Source organism: Bos mutus, chromosome 24 (genome assembly GCF_027580195.1).
Source record: "Bos mutus isolate GX-2022 chromosome 24, NWIPB_WYAK_1.1, whole genome shotgun sequence".
In the NCBI taxonomy this organism is placed as follows: Eukaryota; Metazoa; Chordata; class Mammalia; order Artiodactyla; family Bovidae; genus Bos; species Bos mutus.
In genome coordinates, this window is record NC_091640.1 from 33,261,913 (window position 1) to 33,286,412 (window position 24,500).

Consider the following 24,500-nt stretch of genomic DNA (forward strand, 5'->3'; position numbering starts at 1 on the left):
GGGGATACATTTTTTATTTTGAAACTATTTCCTGCTTACAAAACAGTTAAAAGTGGTATAAAAAGGTCCCATACTCTTTATTCAGATTTCCCAATTATTATTTTACCTTGCTTCTATTATCATTTTCTCTTGATATATACATATATATATATATACAGTCATTTTTTTCTGAATTATTTGAAAGTAAATAGCAGATTTTCTTTAATTCTAAATTGCTGAGTGTGTATTTCTTAAGAGTAAGGATTTTCTCTTACATGACTTCAGTAGTTATCAAAATGAGGAAATTAACACTGATACAATAGTATTATCTCATCTGTAGACCAATATTTATTTTGCCAGTTTCCGTAATAATATTCTTTATAACCCTCTCCACAAAAATTCTGATCCAAGGTCCAATTCAGTCACACATTGTTGTTATGATTCTATTAAGACCGCTTTTCAAATAGATTTAAAAGAAATGTCAAAGACCATGACATTTTTCAGCCAAAATGATCATCTGAATTGGCTATGTGAATCATAGATAAATCCTCACATAGGTAAATCCTCATGATTCTTTGAGAACATCATGCCTCACCTGAAATGATGTAGAAAATGAAAAGAAAATGAAGTTAAGATTTACATAAATTAGGTAAATATCCCAGTTGAATGATCAGGCCAAGTCATTTGCCTTGTGGTCCGAGTTATCTGCCCAACTTCTCCATGAAGATAAATTGCTTCCTTGCTAAGTCACCCCTTGGCTTAGCATACTGGAGAAGCTTTGGGAATGAGACCAGTATAAATATTAATAATTTTGGCTCCTCCTGAAAACATATAACTGGAGAGCAAAATACTGGTCTGAAGAGGTTTGACAAGGGTGAGGCCCTGGGAACTTGGGTGTGGATTAATTTCCCTGACCCAATTACATCATAGTTCATATTCTGAAAGAATATCCCACATGAAATGCTTAACTAATCTGAAGGAATAGTTCATTAAGTCATACTCTTGCATTTCCATGGTAGAGTGTTCTCTACTTGATAAAATACAGACTTCTGGGATTTCATAGGTGATATTGAGCACATGTCTTATACTCTGTTATTATGGTGGATAGTTCAGTGAGAACTGGGTCTCCATTTAAACAAATGTGGGTCCTGAATTCACAAAGCATGTGATAGTTCTATGATTTGGTTAAATAACAAAGCATTTGGACTCCGAATAGTTGAATGTATTCCTCCACAGAAGCAAGAGAATTGGCTGTCAGATTTTAGACTGGGGTCTACCAGGGCTGATCAACACGGATCTTCCACTCTTACAGCATTCCTGACTATGATTAACTTGTAGTTTCTGATGAGAATTATTTACTTGTTCATAATGGTCATTTAAACATTACCTAGGGATTCCCAGGTGATACCAGTAGTAAAGAATCAGCCTGCCAGTGCAGGAGACTCAAGAGACATGGGTTCAATCCCTGGATTGGGAAGATCCCTTAGAGAAGGAAATGGCAACCCACTCCAGTACTCTTGCCTGGAGAATCCCATGGACAGAGGAACCTGGCCGGCTACAGTCCATGGGGTTGCAGAGTCGGATGTGACTGAGCACAGGACTGGAAACATTACTTTACTCATATTTGCTTAAGAGCAATGCCATTGTTCATACTTAAACATTTTTTGGCATGTGAAAGATACATAACATAATATTTACTGTTTTAAAATAGTTTTAAAGTATACAGTTCGGTGGCATTAAGTATGTTCACAATATTGTACAACCATTACCACCATCCATTTCCAGAACTTTTTATCATTCCAAACAGAAACTCTGTATCTATTACATGATAGCTCTGGCATTAAAAAAAAAAAAATCTTAAAAAATATAGCTACAGGACTTCCCTCATGATCTGGTAATTAAGACTCCATGGTTCCACTGTTGGGGGCATGGCTTCAATCCTTGGTGAGGAAACCAAGATCCCACATACCTCAAAGACTGGCAAAATAAAAAATAAACAGATGATAGCTCCCCTCTCTCTCTACCCACCCCAGCCCCTGGTAAAGCTCTGTTGTTTTCTGTCTCTATGAATTTACCTACTCTGGGTACCTCCTTTAAATAGAGTTGTATGGTACTTGTCCTTTTGTGACTGGTTTTTTTCACTTGGCGTAATACCTACAAGCTTCATCCATGTTGAAGATTGTGTCAACATTTCCTTCCTTGTTAAGGCTTTTCATTGTGTATATAGACCACATTTTGTTTTTATACCACATTGTATACTGCATTTAGTGTATCCATTTATCCGTTGATGGATTTCTTCATATTTTTATTGCTTGTTTTTGGAGGGGGGAAGGGGAAAATGACTAGTAGAACTTAGTGAAGTCAAAGATACTCAAGATGCTTTCCTTGAAAGAAGTGGTTCTCAACAGAGAAGTTTGAGACCCACGAGACACTGCTGTCCCTTGAACACACATGCTGCTAGATGTTACCCATCTCAGAAGAGCTGTCATCGTATTTCTTTTTAGTCCCCTTGCTAAAGCTCCCAGAGACTTTTTTCAGTTTTATCCCCTGGACTTCTTTGGTGGTTTCACGGCCACACACAATATCAGCCCAGTTAAGCTTCTTGGCAAAGATTCTAGTGTCTTAGTTTGTAGTGGGTCTTGTGGTTGATAACGGGTGTCACAGCTCAGCATTTCCAGTCACCCCGGGCCCTGGGCAGAGGGGTGTTAACCAGGTAGCAAGTGGCAGGGACCCAGGCCCAGGGCTCCTTCATGGGCTGGGCGGAACTGGGTTTGTGTTTGCCGTGGCTGCTGTTTCCTAGCAGGCTTGGCTTTCTGATGATGTCAGTAGAGAACCAAAGTCCAGCTTTGCTGTGTGACTGGACTTGTTCGCTGTGTGACTGTGGACTTGTGTAGAGATAATGGAGGGTGGGCTCTACTCAGAAAGGAAACAACCCCAGGAAGACAGTTTGGAGTTCCCAGTGACATCATGGACATCCGCATCACCCATGGAGTGAAAGCGAAAGTCACTCAGTCGTGTCCAACTCTTTGCGACCCCGTGAACTATACAGTCCATGGAATTCTCCAGGTCGAATACTGGAGTGGGTAGCCTTTCTCTTCTCCAGGGATCTTCCCAACCCAGGGATCAAACCCAGGTCTCCCACATTGTAGGCAGATTCTTTACCAGCTGAACCACAAGGGAAACCCCTCACCCGTGGAGAGCGGGCCCCAAATTGGTCCTTCTTTTTTTTTAATTGGAAGATAATTGCTTTGCAATGTTGTGTTGGTTTCTGCTATACAACAATGTGAATCAGCCTTAAGTATACATATTATCCTCTCCCTCTTGAGCCTCCCTCCCATATCTCCCTCCTACCCCTCTAGGTCATCATAGAGCACTGGGCTGAACTCCCTGTGTTATATAGCAACTTCCTACTATCTATCTATTTTACTCATGGTAAGCATATTGAAAAGCAGAGACATTACTTTGCCAACAAAGGTCCGTCTAGTCAAGGCTATGGTTTTCCCAGGGGTCATGTATGGATGTGAGAGTTGGACTGTGAAGAAAGCTGAGCGCCGAAGAATTGATGCTTTTGAACTGTGGTGTTGGAGAAGACTCTTGAGAGTCCCTTGGACTGCAAGGAGATCCAACTAGTCCATTCTGAAGGAGATCAGCCCTGGGATTTCTTTGGAAGGAATGATGCTGAAGCTGAAACTCCAGTACTTTGGCCACCTCATGTGAAGAGTTGACTCATTGGAAAAGACTCTGATGCTGAGAGGGATTGGGGGCAGGAGGAGAAGGGGATGACAGAGGATGAGATGGCTTGATGGCATCACCGACTCGATGGACGTGAGTCTGAGTGAACTCCGGGAGTTGGTGATGGACAGGGAGGCCTGGCGTGCTGCAATTCATGGGGTTGCAAGGAGTCGGACACGACTGAGCAACTGAACTGAACTGAACTGAAGTATATATATTTACCATGTGTATGGTCTTCCCAGGTGGCACTAGTGGTAAAGAACCTGCCTTCCAATGCAGAAGACATAAAAGACATGGGTTCGATCCCTGGGTCAGGAAGATCCCCAGGAGTAGGACATGGCAACCCACTCAAGTATTCTTGCCTGGAGAATCCCATGGACAGAGGAGCCTGGTGGACTATAGTCTAGTCTATAGGGTCACAAAGAGTAGGACACGACTAAAGCGACTTAGCATGCACGCACCATGTGTATATATTTCAGTGCTACTCTCTCAATTCATCCCACCCTCTGCAAATTGGTGTTTAATAGCCTATGCCGTTGAGAGTTCATTTAAACTGTCGTTGTAGCCGGGAGTACAGGAGAATCCTAGATTCCCTCTCAAATAAGTCACAGAACCTAGTACCACGCTTCTTCCATTGCAGAGAGGCCATGACTGCTGTGTGGGTCAGCCTCTGGCCATGTCATGTACCGACTCCACTACCTGACCCGATGAAATTGTTCTTCTCCCAGATGTTTGCCCAGCACCCAGTTGTTATCACTGGGTGCCGGATGATACCCTGGGAGGCTCTATCTTGGGAAAGATAGCACTGGTTTTCATTCACAAGCTTGTCATTCTACAGTGGCTCCTGCTGTTGTCAAACCTTTGCAGAACATTGCAGTGATTTTTCTAGCAGATGTTGGAAGGCCTGAGCGGGAGCTTTCTGTATTTACAAAATGTGATCCTGAATGAACATTGTGACCTGTTTCAGCTGACAACATTGTAGCACAGCGAGACCATGTCCTTCTGTTAGATTCTAGAACCGCTGCTGAGGACAGACTCAGTTGTAAATTCACTGGAGACGGTATTTTATTTAAAAATTATTTCTTTATTTTGGCTGTACCTTGGGGCATCCAGAATCTTAGTTCCCTGACCAGGGATTGAACCCATGCCCCCTGTGATGGACGTGCACTTTCTTAACCACTGGACCATCAGGGAAGTCTCTCACTGGAGACTTTAGATGGCATCTCCCGGCTCCTGTGTTACCAGGCTGTATATTTAAATAAAAATATTTTGAGAGTAACCTTTAGCCTACTTGTCACTTTTTGTCCACTATGAGAAAAAAGTTTGACTCTCAAGGTTTTCAGTTAAGAGAAATTCTACGTTAGAAAAACAACAACCTGTGTCCTAATATCTTTGTGACCAGAGATTTCTAATAGATGAAGAAGCCCCCACCCCTTAATTTTCCACTGAGAGTCTTTGCTGGAGAACCTTAACAAATATCTTTGATAAAACCTGCAAATTAACTTAGCCCTGTCCATAAAGATATGAACAATGAGATAGCCAGCTAGGGTTGAGATTATACTTCTTTTTAATTATTGATTATTTATTGGTTTTTCAGTGAGCTAGCCCATCTTTGTCAAAGCTACTGGTGGTCCAAATTTCCCAAATAGTGTTGAAAGACTCGTAGTTTTCTAAAAAGTCATCTTTGCTCACGGAGGAAAGTTAGCACTCAGATTCATGTGTTTTGATAGTCTTCCCTGTTGTTTTTGCTCCAGAGGAATACTTTACACATATGCATATGTTGGAATTACTTTAGGGGAATAATAAAGCCAGCTTTCAAAACTTCCACAGGAAATATGCTGCTGCTGCTGCTAAGTCGTGTCAGTCGTGTCCACTCTGTGCGACCCCATAGACGGCAGCCCAACAGGCTCCTCTGTCCCTGGGATTTTCCAGGCAAGAATACTGGAATGGGTTGCCATTTCCTTCTCCAATGCATGAAAGTGAAAAATGAAAGTGAAGTCGCTCAGTCGTGTCCGACTCTTAGCGACCCCATGGACTGCAGCCAACCAGGCTCCTCCGTCCACGGGATTTTCCAGGCAAGAGTACTGGAGTGGGGTGCCATTGCCTTCTCCGGGAAAAATGCTAAGAACCACCAAAAGAATAAAACAGGGAATAAAATCTGACTGGTGTTGGTCTGGTGATTGGGGTGGTACCTGGGGAGAGTCCAGTAGGCCAGTGATAGTAAAAGGACAAGATTTTTTTAAGTATCAGCGTTTTCGGGCTGCTTTTGGTCTTCATTACTGCACATGGGCTTTCTCTAGCTGTGGCACATGGGCTTCTCATTGTGCTGGCTTCTTTTGCTGCAGAGCAAGGCCCTCTAGGGCCCTTGGTTTCAGAAGTTGTGGCACGTGGGCTTAGTTGCCCCACAGCATGTGAAATCTTCCCAGACCAGGGATTGAACCCGTGTCTTCTGCACTGGCAGATGGATTCTTAACCACTGGACCACCAGGGAAGTCCTCCTGAAGTATCAGCTTTTTTTGAAGTACCCTTCACAAATACAATTTAAAGTTATTCAGAGTATGCAGTGGGGCTTCTCAGGTGACTCAGTGGGTTAAGAATTCACCTGCCAATACAAGAGACACAGGAGACATGGGTTCAATCCCTAGGTGGGCAATATCCCCTGGAGTAGGAGATGGCAACCTGCTCCAGAATTCTTGCTTGGAGAATTCCATGGACAGAGGAGCCTGGTGGCCTACAGTCCATGGGGTCGCAAAGAGTTGGACATGACTGAGCGACTGAGCATGCACACGCACAAAGTATGCAGTGTGGTGATGTATTATATATGTATATACACACGCATTGTGAGAGATTCCCACCTTGCATTAATAAAGGCATCCATCACCTCACTTATTTATTTATTTTGTGAGAACAGTTAAGTTTATTAGCAAATTTCAGTGATAGGGTACAATGTGAGCAGTTGTAGTCACTGTATGATATATTAGATCCTCATAGAATACATTGTTCATTGTTCACCAATAATCAATACACATTATTCACCTTGTAGCTGAAAGTTTGTGTCCTTTTATCAGGAGTTGTTCCCCCCACTCCCTAGCCACTGACAACTACTTTTCTACTCAGTTGCTATTAAGTTTGACTTTCTAAAAAAAGGTGACCCATATAAGTGATACCATGCGGTATTGGTCTTTCTCTGGATGGGATTTTCTGACCTTTGACACTGCAGGCCATGCCCACACCACTCAGTGCAAAGGAATCTGCTGAACTCATTCATAATAGACTCACCATGTGGCGCTGTCACTCCCAGTCCAGACGGCCCTTTCTGGCCTCTTAAATCCATGGTATGAAATGTAAACATCCTTAGACTGTTATGTCTTGCACATTAACTTGGATTTGTAGTTCCCTGGACCCTGTGCATGAGCAAGGTGCTTGTTTTCTTTCTCCCATCTATTAGAGATGAGATATGTTCCTCTTTTATCCTGCCTCACTTCATATTTGGGGACCTCTGTCCATAGTGCTCAGTCATGTCCAACTCTTTGCGACCCCATGGACTGGGGCCCATCAGGCTCCTGTGTCCATGGAATTCTCCAGGCAAGAATACTGGAGCAGGTTGCCATCTCCTACTCCAGGGGATGTTCCCCACCTAGGGACTCAACTGATGAGTGCATTGCCATTTCCTACTCTGGGGGATCTTCCTGATCCAGGGATCAAACCTGCGTCTCCTGCATTGGCAGGCAGATTCTTTACCTCTGAGCCACCAGGGAAGCTCCCTGATATCTTGGGCAAGGGTTATTTTCAAGTTTGGAAACAGCTTTAGGGTCACTAGGTGTCAGTATAACACAAGAGTTTTTAAGAATTCAGCTCAAGGATCCTGCCAGGCTCCCATGAACAGATAAACTGAGTGTTTTCAGAGAGCAGATGTTCCTTCAATAATGCATGCTCTATTTGAAAAACAAGTGATTTAATTTAATTAGCCTTCATCTCAGTAACAACAGTTTTAAGATTCATGCCAACAGACTATTGTTAGCTTCTTGCAAAATGCTTTATTCATCAGGGTTCTTAGGGACAGTAGAGTGTGCAGAAGCAGAAAGCAAAAAGTACACGATGCACACAAGATGCAACATTTGTGCTAATAAATCATGTAGGAAAAACTGTGTGTCACCACTCTTTTTAAAGCAGACCCCGTAGCAAATAGTCCTTCAACAGAGTACAGTCTGCAATCTCTCTCAAAAGGAGTTGCTATGAGATCCCTCCTACACACACACACACACACACACACACACACACATGCACGCATGCATGTCCTGGTTCAACAGCTCCCCAGAGGTCCTCAAACCACAGAGACTTCAGATTCTGCCAGGACCTTCTCAGGATTTAATCCTGTCTTGCCTCCTTTGATAGAACAATGCAAGGGTAAACCAGCATAGGAGGCCCAGATGGTGCCACCTTATGAATTAAAGGTGGAGAGGAGGTGTTTCTTTGTTCCTAGTAGGCTGTTGAGTGTCTTGGAATCACACAGTGTTGGAGCTGCCAAGGAGCATCTCCATCAGCTCAGGCTGCTAGCCTGAAAGACCGTGGGCTTAAACAACAGACATTAGACATTTATCTCTCACAGTTCTGGAGGCTGGGATGTCCAGGATCAAGGTGCCAGTGTGGTTGGGTTCTGGGGAAGGCATCTTCTGGGTTTGTAGATGTTTGCTTTCTTATTGGGCTGCCCTGGTGGCTCAGTGGTAAAGAATCTGCCTGCCAGTGCAGGAGACACGGGTTCAACCCCTGGGTTGGGAAGATCCCCTGGAGGAGGAATGGCAATCCACTCCAATATTCTTGGCTGGGAAATCCCATGGACAGGAATCTGGCAGGCTCCAGTCCATGGGGTCACTAAGAGTCAGACACAACTTAACAACTGAGCGCACATGCATGCATGAACTCTTTCTTGCTGTATCTTAACATGGTGGTGGTGTGTGTAGGAAACAGAGAGAGAGAGATTGATGAAGCAGAGAGAATAGAGGAGGCATGCTCTCGTGTCTCTTCTTACAGGGGCACTAATTCCATCTTGAGGGCCACACCCTGATGATCTGATTACCTCCCAAGGACCCTGCCTCCCTCCATCACACTAAGGGTTAGAATTTCAACATGTGAATTTTGGGAGGACATTAACATGCAGTTCATAGCAGAGAATAAATCAGTATAGGTCCTTGGAAGGCAATTATATAACTAGTTGCAAACTTTAATAGATGTATCTTTGAACAGCAATTCCACTTAAGGAAATGCATTCTGAATATTGTGAACATCATGAATATGAGAGGAGAATATAGTCAAGGATAATTACTGCGTTAGAATAGTAAAAACCTAGGCTGAACTTATATGTTCAGCCGTAGCATGGGATATGCTTGTGTGCTCAGTCCCTCAGCTGTGTCTGACTCTTTGCAACCCTATGGACTGTAGCCCACCAGCATAGGATATAATTATTAATGAGTTGGGGATGACCTTTTTGACATGGGAAGGTGTTAAGCAGGTTATAAAACAACCTGTATAGTTGGATCCAATTTTTGTTGAAGTATTTGTATATGTGCGTATGGGTACTGTTTGGAAAGAGATGAAACAAGGTATTAACAGTGGTTGTCTTTGGGTAGTAATTATAATTGTAATTATAATGTTTTTCTTGATAATCTGTGTTTTCAAAATTTTCTAACATGGAAGGCACCATTTTTTAATAAGAAAAAGAGATTAAATTATCATAGAAAACAAAATAACTGCCTCTATTCCAAGTTTCTAAGTTCTTGTCTATTGAAGAAAAACATGTTTGCTTTTTAATGCAGTTTTTTGTTGTTACGGTTGTAGGTTCCAACATGATTGTTGTAAATGTTTATTGAATTTGAAATTGTTACAGCTCCTCCATTGGGGCCATTTTAGAGAGGCAGATGACAAGATATAGGAATTTTTCGCTTTCATCCCTGTCCTTGGAAACTGAGTAGCTGTAAGCACCAACAATTCTGTTCAGAGCAAAGTCTCTGAAGGGCTTGAGAAAAACAGAGGAAGAAATGTGAATTAGGGTCATGACTGCAGTTTCCTGATGTATCTTGTTGCTTTGTACCTAACTAGCAAGAGCAGGGAAAACTTTTTTTTTAAGTTACAAAAATAATTCATGGCGATTCATTCAGCAAATATTTGAGCATCTGTTGTATAAGCTAGATATTGTTTTAGATGTATGGGATAAACAAGGAATAGAACAAACAAAAACCCTTGCTATGTTCTAATGGAGGTAGACAGACAAGAAACAAATGAAATGTAAATGGATGATGTGATAGGTGTAGAGAAAAATGGAGCTGGATAAGTGGATAGTGTGTATGTGTGTATGCCTGAGTGTGGGCCAGTGGTGGGGTGATGGTTGTTATTTTGTATGGCATGCGTAAGAAGGATTCAGGGATAAGATGACTTTTGAGTAGAGATCTGAGTACATGAAAGAGTGAACCATGCAGGTATCTGGAGGGTGAGGGCTACAGGCTGAAGAATATTTGATGATCAACAGTGAGGTCAATGCAGTTTTACTCCACTTATCAGTGGAAACATCATCATAGATATCTTTAAGTACTTAATCAACAGCAATAATAAATAATAAAGTACATAGCCTCCAGAAAAATACCAATTTAGATTCCCTGATGGCTTAGATGGTAAAGAATCCGCCTGTGATGTAGGAGACCCAGGTTCAATCCCTGGGTTGGGAAGATCCCCTGGAGAAGAAAATGGCAACTCACTCCAGTATTACTGCCTGGAGAATCCATCCCATGGACAGAGGAGCCTGGCAGGTTACAGTCCATGGGAGTGCAAAGAGTTGGACACGACTGAGCAACTAACACACTCACACATATCTCACAGCAGTATATGAAGGCATTAATTTTATGACCCCTATATTACATATCATTTTTTAAATATAAATTTATTTATTTTAATTGGAGGCTAATTACTTTACAATATTGTATTGTTTTTGTCATACTTTGACATGAATCCGCCATAGGTGTGCATGTGTTCCCCATCCTGAACCCCCCTCCCACCTCCCTCCCCATTACATATCATTTTTTAAAAACTGCTAGTTTCTTGGACAAAACTTGGTACATCATTATTTTTCAAAAGATTGGCTTAGGTTTTTTAAATTAATTATTTATTTATTTTTAGCTCTGCCGGGTCTTTGTGGCTACACTTGGGCTTTCTCTAGTTGCAAAGAGCAGAGGCTACTCTAGTTGCAGTGCATGGGCTTCTCACTGTAGTGCTTCTCTTGCTGCAGAGCACAGGCTCTAACTAGGCGGGCTTCACTAATTACCGCATGTAGTCTCAGCAGTCGCTGCGGCACACGGGCTTAGTTGCTCCCTAAGAACCAGGGATCAAACCCACGTCCCCTGCACTGGCAAGCGGATTCCTGCCCACTGTATCACCAGGAAAGTCCAGTATATCATTGTTTTATTTTAAAATTCTTGTAGTATAATGGATGTTGAATAATTTTTTGTATGTTTATTGGCCATTTGTATTTCTTGTGTGTATGTGGGTATGAGAGAGAGACACACACAGAAGCAGGAGAGAGAAAATTACCTATTTTTGTCATTTGACTATTTTTCTTTTTTCTTTAGGGGAGTTGGTTTTTCTGTCATTGATTTATAAACACTCATCCTACATCAAGCATATTAAACTCCAACCGGTTTTATGTGTTGCCTATATTTTTCCTGGTTTGTTAATCATCTTTTCATTTTCTTCATAATATTTTTGGCCATTTTATATAGGCAGATCTCTCAATCTTTCCTAGTGGTGTCTGTCCTTGAAGTTGTGTATGAAAACCCAGAAGCAGAACATTTATTGAATAGTTTTTTAACATGCCATGCTTTGCCCCGAGTGCTGCTTATTCATTCTCTTAGCTAATCATCTCAGTAGCCTTCTGAGCATTATTATCCCTGTTTTATAAATGAAAAAAGTGAGCTTTCACTGCAAATCAGCTTTAGAGTTGGGGTAAAAACCAACTAGCATCAGAGTTGGAATATAGATTTGCTAAGTAGGAAGGTTTGCCTGACCATATTCTTTCTATTACATACAACCCCCTGCTCTGTATTTGTGCATCCTTCCTGCCCCCACCCCTAGATGACCTCTATGACCCCTGGATAGCCCCTGTCCTAGATGCCCTGACCTAGAAGACAGGGCACAGCCCACCCAGAAATGTGAGTGAAATCTGTCCATCTTTTAGAGCTGTTGGTTAAAGTTAGCTGACTGCTGGAACAGTCCTTGGAAGTGAAGAGAGTTAATCATAATTTCCAAGATTTGGGCAACCATGTGACCATATAAGATTATAGTCTCCAGTGCCCAGAACTAGATACGATTTCCATCACTTACTGCTGTATCTTCTGAGAAAAGAATCCTCAGTTTTAGCTGAGCTAACTAGGGTGTCAAAATTATAGTTTCCTTTCTCCCTGAAGAAAGGCTTTTAAAGAACTGCTTCAAGAGACGACAAAAATGCTAAGAAACACCACCCTTGCAGCTCACGTCTTCACCTTGTGTACACACTGCCTGGAAGATCATGGAAGGTTCAGTTGTCCTGAATTTTATCTGCCCCAGTAGCTGTTGAAAGGTCTGACCCCTCCATATTGTGAGATCCCACTCACAGTTGTGAAAACTCTGGAAGCCAGAGATCCAAATTAGAATTCCTGAAGCAGCCTGTGTATATTTTTTTCTGGTTGAAGTCCTTTCTTTTTTTTTTTTTTTAAAGTCTTTATTGAATTTCTTACAATATTGTTTCTGTGGTACGTTTTTTGGATCTTTGCCAACAAGGCATGTAGGATCTTAGCTCCCCAACCAGGGGTCTAATTGGCACCCCCTGCATTGGATGGTGAAGTCTGAACCACATGACCACCAGGGAAGTCCCCCTTTTTTTTTTTTTTTTTAACAACAAAAAGAAACATGTTTTATTGAGAGAAAAAAATTCTACTCTAGTTGTAAGATATGGAGGAAAATTTAGTTAGACCTTATGCCATGCTCCATACTTAAAGTACTCACAGAGATAGATTTTTTTTTTTTGGCTTAAAAATAACACAAATTTATTATCTTACACTTCTGGAGTCTGAAAGTCTAAGATGGCTTCACTTGGGATGACAAATTTCTGGCTGTAAAGACTTTGCTACAATTGAGAGATTTTCCCTCATTTTTTGTGTTTCAAAGCTTTGCAGTACAGCCTTAACTTTCCAGAGGTCCCAGTTGCTTTTCAGAATCTGCTAACAGTTTTTATGCAGAAAAAAATGTTTATTTGTACATATCTTCTAATTTTGCCTAAACTTTCTCTTTTTTAAAAAAATACACATTTTAAAAATGTTGGTGGTATTTTTTTTTTTTTTTAAATTTTTCCATTTCATTTATTTTTTTTTTTTTAATATAAATTTATTTATTTTAATTGGAGGCTAATTGTATTGGTTTTGCCATACATCAACATGAATCCGCCACGGGTGTACATGTGTTCCCCATCCTGAATCCCCCTCCCACCTCCCTCCCCATACCATCCCTCTGGGTCATCCCAGTGCACCAGCCCCAAGCATCCTGTATCATACATCAAAACTGGACTGGCGATTCATTTCACATATGATATTATACATGTTTCAATGCCATTCTCCCAAATTATCCCACCCTTGCCCTCTCCCACAGAGTCCAAAAGACTGTTCTATACATCTGCATCTCTTTTGCTGTCTTGCATACAGAGTTAACATTATCATCTTTCTAAATTCTCTATATATGCATTAGTATACTGTATTGGTGTTTTTCTTTCTGGCTTACTTCACTCTGTATAATAGGCTCCAGTTTCATTCACCTCATTAGAACCGATTGAAATGTATTCTTTTTAATGGCTGAGTAATACTCCATTGTGTATATGTACCACAGCTTTCTTATCCATTTGTCTGCTGATGGACATCTAGCTTTCTTCCATGTCCTGGCTATTATAAACAGTGCTGCGATGAACATTGGGGTACACGTGTTTCTTTCAGTTCTGGTTTCCTCAGGGTATATTCCCAGCAGTGGGATTGCTGGGTCGTATAGCAGTTCAATTTCTAGTTTTTTAAGGAATCTCCACACTGTTCTCCATAGTGGCTGTACTAGTTTGCATTCCCACCAACAGTGTAAGAGGGTTCCCTTTTCTCCACACCCTCTCCAGCATTTATTGCTTGTAGACTTTTGGATTGCAGCCATTCTGACTGGTGTGAAATGGTACCTCATAGTGGTTTTGATTTGCGTTTCTCTGATAATGAGTGATGTTGAGCATCTTTTCATGTGTTTGTTAGCCATCTGTATGTCTTCTTTGAGAAATGTCTGTTTAGTTCTTTGGCCCGTTTTTTAATTGGGTCATTTATTTTTCTGGAATTGAACTGCAGGAGTTGCTTGTATATTTTTGAGATTAATTCTTTGTCAGTAGCTTCATTTGCTATTATTTTCTCCCATTCTGAAGGCTGTCTTTTCACCTTGCTTATAGTTTCCTTTGTTGTGCAGAAGCTTTTAATTAGGTCCCATTTGTTTATTTTTGCTTTTATTTCCAGTATTCTGGGAGGTGGGTCATAGGGGATCCTCCTGTGATTTATGTCAGAGAGCGTTTTGCCTGTGTTCTCCTCTAGGAGTTTTATAGTTTCTGGTCTTACATTTAGATCTTTAATCCATTTTGAGTTTGTTTTTGTGTATGGTGTTAGAAAGTGTTCTAGTTTCATTCTTTTACAAGTGGTTGACCATTTTTCCCAGCATCACTTGTTAAAGAGATTGTCTTTTCTCCATTGTATATTCTTGCCTCCTTTGTCAAAGATAAGGTGTCCATAGGTGCATGGATTTATCTCTAGGCTTTCTATTTTGTTCCATTGATCTATATTTCTGTCTTTGTGCCAGTACCATACTGTCTTGATGACTGTGGCTTTGTAGTAGAGCCTGAAGTCAGGCAGGTTGATTCCTCCAGTTCCATTCTTCTTTCTCAGGATTGCTTTGACTATTTGAGGTTTTTTGTATTTCCATACAAATTGTGAAATTATTTGTTCTAGCTCTGTGAAAAATACCGTTGGTAGCTTGATAGGGATTGCATTGAATCTATAGATTGCTTTGGGTAGTATACTCATTTCACTATCTTGATTCTTCCGATCCGTGAACACAGTATATTTCTCCATCTATTAGTGTCCAAAATCACTGCAGATGGTGACTGCGGCCATGAAATTAAAAGACTCTTACTCCTTGGAAGAAAAGTTATGATCAACCTAGATAGCATATTGAAAAGCAGAAACATTACTTTGCCAACAAAGGTCCGTCTAGTCAAGGCTATGGTTTTTCCAGTGGTCATGTATGGATGTGAGAGTTGGACTGTGAAGAAAGCTGAGCACCGAAGAACTGATGCTTTTGGACTGTGGTGTTGGAGAAGACTCTTGAGAGTCCCTTGGACTGCAAGGAGATCCAACCAGTCCATTCTGAAGGAGATCAGCCCTGGATGTTTTTGGAAGGAATGATGCTAAAGCTGAAACTCCAGTACTTTGGCCACCTCATGTGAAGAGTTGACTCATTGGAAAAGACTCTGATGCTGGGAGGGATTGGGGGCAGGAGGAGAAGGGGATGACAGAGGATGAGATGGCTGGATGGCATCACCGACTCGATGGACGTGAGTCTGAGTGAACTCCAGGAGTTGATGATGGACAGGGAGGCCTGGTGTGCTGCAATTCATGGGGTCGCAAAGAGTCGGTCGGACACAACTGAGAGACTGAACTGAACTGATTAGTGTCCTCTTTGATTTCTTTCACCAGTGTTTTATAGTTTTCTATATATAGGTCTTTTGTTTCTTTAGGTAGATATATTCCTAAGTATTTTATTCTTTTCATTGCAATGGTGAATGGAATTGTTTCCTTAGTTTCTCTTTCTGTTTTCTCATTATTAGTGTAGAGGAATGCAAGGGATTTCTGTGTGTTGATTTTATATCCTGCAACTTTACTATATTCATTGATTAGCTCTAGTAATTTTCTGGTGGAGTCTTTAGGGTTTTCTATGTAGAGGATCATGTCATCTACAAACAGTGAGAGTTTTACTTCTTCTTTTCCAATTTGGATTCCTTTTATTTCTTTTTCTGCTCTGATTGCTGTGGCCAAAACTTCCAAAACTATGTTGAATAGTAGTGGTGAAAGTGGGCACCCTTGTCTTGTTCCTGACTTTAGGGGAAATGCTTTCAATTTTTCACCTTGAGGATAATGTTTGCTATGGGTTTGTCATATATAGCTTTTATTATATTGAGGTATGTTCCTTCTATTCCTGCTTTTTGGAGGGTGTTTATCATAAATGGATGTTGAATTTTGTCAAAGGCTTTCTCTGCATGTATTGAGATAATCATATGGCTTTTATTTTTCAATTTGTTAATGTGGTGTATTACATTGATTGATTTGTGAATATTGAAGAATCCTTGCATCCCTGGGATAAAGACCACTTGGTCATGATGTATGATCTTTTTAATGTGTTGTTGGATTCTGATTGCTAGAATTTTGTTAAGGATTTTTGCATCTATGTTCATCAATGATATTGGCCTGTAGTTTTCTTTTTTTGTGGCATCTTTGTCAGGTTTTGGTATTAGGGTGATGGTGGCCTCATAGAATGAGTTTGGAAGTTTACCTTCCTCTGCAATTTTCTGGAAGAGTTTGGGTAGGATAGGTGTTAGCTCTTCTCTAAATTTTTGGTAGAATTCAGCTGCGAAGCCGTCTGGACCTGGACTTTTGTTTGCTGGAAGATTTCTGATTACAGTTTCAATTTCCGTGCTTGTGATGGGTCTGTTAAGATTTTCTATTTCTTCCTGGTTCGGTTTTGGAAAGTTGTACTTTTCTAAGAATTTTTCCATTTCTTCCAAGTTTTCCATTTTATTGGCACATAATTGCTGATAGTAGTCTCTTATGATCCTTTGTATTTCTATGTTGTCTGTTGTGATCTCTCCATTTTCATTTCTAATTTTATTGATTTGATTTTTCTCCCTTTGTTTCTTGATGAGTCTGGCTAATGGTTTGTCAGTTTTGTTTATCCCCTCAAAGAACCAGCTTTTGGCTTTGTTGATTTTTGCTATGGTCTCTTTTGTTTCTTTTGCATTTATTTCTGCCCTAATTTTTAAGGTTTCTTTCCTTCTACTAACCCTGGGGTTCTTCATTTCTTCCTTTTCTAGTTGCTTTAGGTGTAGAGTTAGGTTATAACTTTTGACTTTTTTCTTGTTTCTTGAGGTATGCCTGTATTGCTATGAACCTTCCCCTTAGCACTGCTTTTACACTGTTCCACAGGTTTGGGGTTGTTGTGTTTTCATTTTCATTCATTTCTTTGCATATTTTGATTTCTTATTTGATTTCTTCTGTGATTTGTTGGTTATTCAGCAGTGTGTTGTTCAGCCTCCATATGTTGGAATTTTTAATAGTTTTTCTCCTGTAATTGAGATCTAATCTTACTGCATTGTGGTCAGAAAAGATGCTTGGAATTATTTCAATTTTTTTGAATTTACCAAGGCTAGATTTATAGCCCAGGATGTGATCTATCCTGGAGAAAGTTCCGTGTGCGCTTGAGAAAAAGGTGAAATTCATTGTTTTGGGATGAAATGTCCTATAGATATCAATTAGGTCTAACTTGTCTATTGGATCGTTTAAAGTTTGTGTTTCCTTGTTAATTTTCTGTTTAGTTGATCTATCCACAGTTTTGAGTGGGGTATTAAAGTCTCCCACTATTATCGTGTTATTGTTAATTTCCCCTTTCATACTTGTTAGCATTTGTCTTACATATTGTGGTGCTCCTATGTTGGGTGCGTATATATTTATAATTGTTATATCTTCTTCTGGGATTGATCCTTTGATCATTATGTAGTGTCCTTCTTTGTCTCTTTTCACAGCCTTTGTTTTAAAGTCTATTTTATCTGATATGAGTATTGCTACTCCTGCTTTTGGTCTCTATTTGCGTGGAATATCTTTTTCCAGCCCTTCACTTTCAGTCTGTATGTGTCCCCTGTTTTGAGGTGGGTCTCTTGTAGACAACATATGTAGGGGTCTTGTTTTTGTATCCATTCAGCCAGTCTTTGTCTTTTGGTTGGGGCATTCAACCCATTTACGTTTAAGGTAATTATTGATAAGTATGATCCCGCTGCCATTTACTTTATTGTTTTGGGTTCGAGTTTATACACCCTTTTTGTGTTTCCTGTCTAGAGAAGATCCTTTAGCATTTGCTGGAGAGGTGGTTTGGTGGTGCTGAATTCTCTCAGCTTTTGCTTGTCTGTAAAGCTTTTGATTTCTCCTTAATATTTGAATGAGATCCTTGCTGGGTACAGTAATCTGGGCTGTAGGTTATTTTCTTTCATCACTTTAAGTATGTCCTGCCATTCCCTCCTGGCCTGAAGAGTTTCTTTGAAAGATCAGCTGTTAGCCTTATGGGAATCCCCTTGTGTGTTATTTGTTGTTTTTCCCTTGCTGCTTTTAATATTTATTCCTTGTGTTAGATCTTTGTTAATTTGATTAATATGTGTCTTGGGGTGTTTCGCCTTGGGTTTATCCTGTTTGGGACTCTCTGGGTTTCTTGGACTTGGGTGATTATTTCCTTCCCCATTTTAGGGAAGTTTTCAGCTATTATCTCCTCAAGTATTTTCTCATGGTCTTTCTTTTTGTCTTCTTCTGGGACTCCTATGATTCGAATGTTGGGGCGTTTAACATTGTCCCAGAGGTCTCTGAGATTGTCCTTATTTCTTTTAATTCGTTTTTCTTTTTTCCTCTCTGATTCATTTATTTCTACCATTCTATCTTCTACCTCACTAATCCTATCTTCTTCCTCCTTTATTCTACTATTTGTTCCCTCCAGAGTGTTTTTTATATCATTTATTACATTATTCATTATATATTGACTCTTTTTTATTTCTTCTAGGTCCTTGTTAAACCTTTCTTGCATCTTCTCAATCCTTGTCTCCAGGCTATTTATCTATGATTCCATTTTGTTTTCAACATTTTGGATCATTTTCACTATCATTATTCGGAATTCTTTGTCAGGTAGATTCCCTATCTCTTCCTCTTTTGTTTGGTTTGGTGGACATTTATCCTGTTCCTTTACCTGCTGGGTATTCCTCTGTCTCTTCATCTCGTTTATATTGCTGTGTTTGGGGTGGCCTTTGTGTATTCTGGCAGTTTGTGGAGTTCTCTTTTTTGTGGAGTTTCCTTGCTGTGGGTGGGGTTGTGTGGGTGACTTATCAAGGTTTCCTGGTTAGGGAAGCTTGTGTCGGTGTTCTGGTGGGTGAAGCTGGATTTCTTCTCTCTGGAGTGCAATGAGGTGGCCAGTAATGAGTTATGAGATGTCAGTGGGTTTGGAGTGACTTTGGTCAGCCTGTATATTGAAGCTCAGGGCTATGTTCCTGTGTTGCTGGAGAATTTGCGTGTTATGTCTTGCTCTGGAACTTGTTGGCCCTTGGGTGGTGTTTGGTTTCAATGTAGGTATGGAGGCGTTTGATGAGCTCCTGTTGATTAATGTTCCCTGGAGTCAAGAGTTCTCTGGTGTTCTCAGGATTTGGACTTAACCCTCCTGCTTCTGGTTTTCAGTCTTATTTTTACAGTAGCCTCAAGACGTCTCCATCTATACAGCACCATTGATAAAACATCTCCTTTCGAAGACAATGGGCTGCTTTTCTGGGTGCCTGATGTCCTCTGCCGGCATTTAGAAGTTGTTTTGTGGAATTTTCTCAGCGTTCAAATGTTCTTTTGATGAATTTGTGGGGGAGAAAGTGGTCTCCCCGTCCTATTCCTCCGCCATCTTAGGACCACCTCCCTAAAAATGTTGGTGGTATTTTCAAGCTGAACAGTCAATACTGTTTTGTTTTTGTTTATTTATTTATTTTGGCCACACCGCACAGCATGTAGGATCATAATTCCTCAACCAGGGTTTGAACCCATGTCCCCTGCACTGAAAGGCAGACTCCCAACTGATGGACCGCCAGGGAAGTCCCTGTTGTGCAGATTTAAAAAATGATAACAGCATAGAAAGTATTTAGCACAGGGCCTGGTTTGTAGGAAGGCTCAAACAATGTCAGCAGTGATGCTGGTAATATTAACTCTGCTGTGAGCACCTTGTCAGTTGCTATGAGTTTTGGCTGAATGAATGTGTACAGAAGGTAGGGTTTGAAGGCCTTATTTGAGACTAAAAGCATTTTCATGCTGCATTCTCTGGGAGGTTGTGTAAAAAGCAGATCTGATGATAGATAGAGTCCCTGCTCATGTTAATCCAATTAACAAAGACCATTTCTTGAACAAGCACCATCTGAGGAGAGCAGTTCATTGAGTTACTTGGGATTATTATGTTATATCCTGCAGGAATGCTTTCATTAATTCATATTTATTATTAGAATGACTCTGGGAACTTGCATTAGCAAACTGAATGCATTTGTAACTAATGGGGAAAGCAAGTTGCACCCTCAGTGATGTGTGCTCTATGTAAAGCCTGGGATTTAGCTTTTCTTGAGGAGAGCAAGACCCTCAGCTGAGTTGAAAACACAGTTCTTGGTGTGGCCACAATGTAACTGAAGAAATGTGCCCTTGAGAAGTCCTTAGAGATTTCTTGAACTGGTATCCCAGGTTAACTGTTGAGGCTCAGCACCTGGCCACCCAGCTCAAGTTCAAGCACTCGTTTCAATTCCACCCTTTAACACTGTGGCTCCTTTCGTGGTTTGATGGAGCCGTTTGGTCCCTTGGTAGGTGTGTGTGTGTGCTTAGTAGCTCAGTCGTGTCTGACTTTTTGTGACCCCATAGACTGTAGCCTGCCAGGCTTCTCTGTCCATGGGATTTTTCAGGCAAGAATACTGGAGTGGATTGCCATTTTCTTCCTCCAGGGGATCTTCCCAACCCAGGGATTGAACTTGCATCTCTTATGTGTCCTGCATCGCAGGCACATTCTTTACCTACTGAGCCATCAGGGAAGCCCTTTGCTAGGTAAATAGCTTTTTAAAAAAATTAAAAGGAATTTGGTATGGGTTCAAAGCATCTGACTACTTAAATTTCAAAGAATAATGTTCCCTGGTCTTTAAAAAAAATCAGGTCTGTTCTGTCTCCCAACCTGCAGGAAGCCTTTTTCTATCTCCAGCTTGTCTGTGGCTGATTGTGGGGCCAGTAATGCCACATCATTGGCTGAGTGATGGGCTGTAGGCAGAATGCTTTGGTCAGCCTCCACCCTGCTTGATGATACAGACCGTGTCGGGCTTCACCAGTCACCTGGGGATGCTTAGACGACCACGGGTGCTGTATTTGGCGTATGGGAGGGTCATATCTTCCAGGGAGGTCTTTCGGACAGAAATATGATGGCCTTTTCCCTCTTTTCCAGATCTGATGTTTTGACGTGGCTTCCTGCTTCGGTGCTATTTGTGGGTATCATCTATGCCGGTTCCAGAGCGCTATCCAGACTGGTAAGCGTGAGAGGCTTTGAGGGGGACAGTCCTTTTCTCAACTTCCTCTTTGCCTTTTAACTGGTTGCACCTCGGATCAATAGTGGATAGAGAATCAGCTTTAATGATGGTACAGCTAGATTGGAGAACTAGTCTTGGGGCTGAGGCCAATGTGGAGCCTTTTACCCCCTCTTCCTGACTTGAAGGGAACCATGTAACAGGGAAGGGACTTCCCTATAGCTCAGATGGTAAAGAATCTGCCTGCAATGCAGGAGACCTGGGTTCGATCCCAGAGTTAGGAATATCCCCTGGAGAAGGAAATGGCAACCCACATCAGTATTCCTGCCTGGGAGATCCCATGGACAGAGGAGCCTGGCGGGCTACAGTCCGTGGGATCATAGTCAGACACTACTGAGGGACTAACACACATATACACACGTAACAGGGAAGACAGACTTGTGTTACAAAATAGAGTGATGCAGGTGGAGACCAGAAAGACAGAGTAGGGCTATTTGTGGAGCCTGCTCTGTGTGGATGCAGGCTGTCCTTGGGAGCAGGGAGGGTGGGCTCAGTCTGCTCCTTACTTCCAGGGACCATGACCCCGCCCATCAGTAATGCCGCCTGAGCGCACTGGGCTTACTCGTGGGTGCACATGCCTGGCATGAAATTGATGCCCACGACACGTGGACCCTAGTGAAACAAGTGTTCATTCTGTCCTCCCACCCAGCCCCAAGAATTGAGCTCCTCAAAGGAGGCTACTGTGAGGAACAGATTCCTTCCAGTTACATTATATAGTATGTGGAACTCCAGAAATTTATTATGCCACCAAAAGAGAGCCCACAAATATCACTATTGACCAGGGAGTCAAAATGTGGCTTAAAAATCAGGAACGGTATTAAGGCCTCTTCCCTTTTTAATCCCCTAATTGCTGTTTTTATCTATCAGAAAATGATTGTATTCTAATGTTGGAAAAATGCAAACTTTTCACACAATTTAGTTTTCTGTTTTAAATGCATACTTCTCCAACAGATTTATTTCTATAAAGGAATGGATTTTGAGGAGAAAAAACATGGGGCAGAGAGGTATGGAATAGAAAATAAATACAGATGTAAGCTATTTTGCTAATTGCAGTATAACCGCAACAAACTAGTACAGAGAATGTTCTGAGCAAAACAACACAATAAAGGTTCAGAGATCGAGGTGTTCCCTTAAGCAAGACTGAAGATTTCAGTCTCTGGTATTTGAAATTTAGGCTGCAGTCCTTGTTTTTGGATGGATCACTGGGTATGTGACCCAGTCCATGCTTTAAACCAGATTTGAACCAGAAAGTGGCCCCTTGGTCCAGGTGGAAGTCAATGAAGTGTTTGGTTTCATGTGTCACATAACCAGCAAAGTTCCTCCCCGTGATGCTCTGCCGGGTGGGGTTGTACTTCTTGTCAGACTCTGTGATCTGGGCAGCAATGTCCTTCTCTGTATTATATTTCTCCAATGCCTGAGTAGCACACTCCGCTAAGTCCGATTGCATCTCCTCTGGCATATCAGCATTTAAAAAATGATTATTTAAAAAAAATATTTATTTATTGGGCTGTGCAGGGTCTTAGTTTCAGCATCTGGGATCTTTAGTTGCGGTATGCGAACTCTTAGGGCTTCCCTGGTGGTTCATTCAGTAAAGAATCTGCCTGCAATGCAGGAGACTCGAGTTCAGTCCCTGGATCAGGAAGATCCCCTGGAGAAGAAAATGGTAACCTGCTCCAGTATTCTTGCCTGGAGAATCCCATGGACAGAGGAGCCTGTTGGGCTACACTCCATGGGGTTGCAAGAGCCAGACACCACTTAGCAACTAAATCACCATCATGCGAACTCTTTAAGTTTGGCATGTGGAATCTAGCTCCCTGATCCTGGGCCTCTGCATTGGGAGCGTGGAGTCTTAGCCACTGGACCACCAGGGAAGTCCTCATATTGGCATTTTTGATCCTGGCCTTTTAATCACACATGGTTACCAAGGAACGGTGTGTATGCTTAGTCGCTCAGTTGTGTCCAACACTTTTTGATCCTATGGACGAAACCCACAAGGCTCCTCTGTCCATGGGGATTCTCCAGGCAAGAATACTGGAGTGGGTTGCAATGCCCTCCTCCAAGGGATCTTCCCAACCCAGGGATTGAACCTTGGGCTTCCCTGGTGGTTCAGCTAGTAAAGAATCTGTCTGCAATGCAGGAGACCTGGGTTTGATCCCTGGGTTGGGAAGATCCCCTGGAGAAGGGAATAGCTGCCTACTCCAGTATTCTGGCCTGCAGAATTCCATGGGGTCGCAAAGAGTTAGACATGACTAAGCGACTTTCACTTTCTTTACCATCTAAACCACCAGCCACCAGGGAAGCCCAAGAATACTGGAGTGGGTAGCCTATCCCTCCTCCAGGGCATCTTCTCAACTCAAGAATTGAACCAGAATCTCCTGCATTGTAGGCAGATTCTTTACCAGCTAAGCTACCAGGGAAGCCTGCCAAGGATCAGAGGGTTGGCCAACTGCGATGGTCTCCTGGGGGAGAGGCTGAAGAGGTTCAGACTTGTTGGGAGCGGTCATCACTACCTAAGCCATGATGCTTCTCCAAATAATTTAGGTTTTTTTTTTTTTGGCCATGCTGTGTTGCATGTGGGATCTTAGTCCTCTCCCAGGAGTTGAATCTGCGCCCTCCTGTATTGGAAGCATGGAATCTTAACCACTAGACCGCCAGGGAAGTTCCAAAACAATATTGTTTTTTAATGTAAAGTTTATTGTTGTGCTGGGTCCTTAGAAGTCAGATAGGAAAACGTGTTATGGTAGCTCTCAAAAACAAACAAAATCTGTCTGTCTGGATAATGATAGTGTTGTTAGGACAACTCCGAGGTTGCAAAATAGTGGTTAAGAATTAGTACTGGTAATTTCTAAATGAAATCATCATTTTTCTTTCATGATTCATAAGCTTGAGTAAATGGGATGTTGTGTGAGATGGGAGAGAGAACAGCCCGACTGACCTAAGAAGTGAGCCACCACACCGCATTGGTGGGTGCTGATCTGGAATAGGGGCCAGGTTGGCTCACCGCTGCCCCTTTTGATGGGGTCGAGCTCCTCGGGTCTGTGGCCTCACTTTATGCCCTCTGGCCTGTAGGGGGAGCTGCTTCTCCAACCACAGAGTATAGGAGTTGATTGGGGGAAAAAAAAATCTATAGTTGTACAAAAGCTTTTAAAATTTTTTGTAGGCTCTGGATAGTTATGGATGCCAGAATTCTGAAGTTTGAATAAGTAAGTTGTCGTGTTAATAATGATAACAGTTTTTTGATTGTACAGTGCTTTTTCATATGTTTCTGGAGTGATTTCCTTTGTATCTTTCTATGTGGCTCTGCCAGTCACCT

General features: G+C 41.6%; 1 protein-coding gene and 1 pseudogene across 5 annotated transcripts in view; one reads left to right on the forward strand and one right to left on the reverse strand.

The window, feature by feature from the left end:
- The window catches only part of TMEM241 (transmembrane protein 241), a 123,867-nt gene that overhangs the window by 12,175 nt on the left and 87,192 nt on the right, over positions 1-24,500 (forward strand). For all 5 annotated transcript variants that reach the window (XR_011462503.1, XR_011462504.1, XM_070361939.1 and 2 more), the window contains one exon: positions 21,049-21,130. Coding sequence is in view for 3 of the 5 variants with exons in the window: in XM_070361939.1 (XP_070218040.1) it covers positions 21,049-21,130 (82 nt within the window). In the remaining 2 variants the exon portion in view is untranslated. The remainder of the gene's footprint in view (positions 1-21,048; positions 21,131-24,500) is intronic.
- Positions 22,256-23,103, reverse strand: LOC138985335 (dynein light chain 1, cytoplasmic-like; annotated as a pseudogene).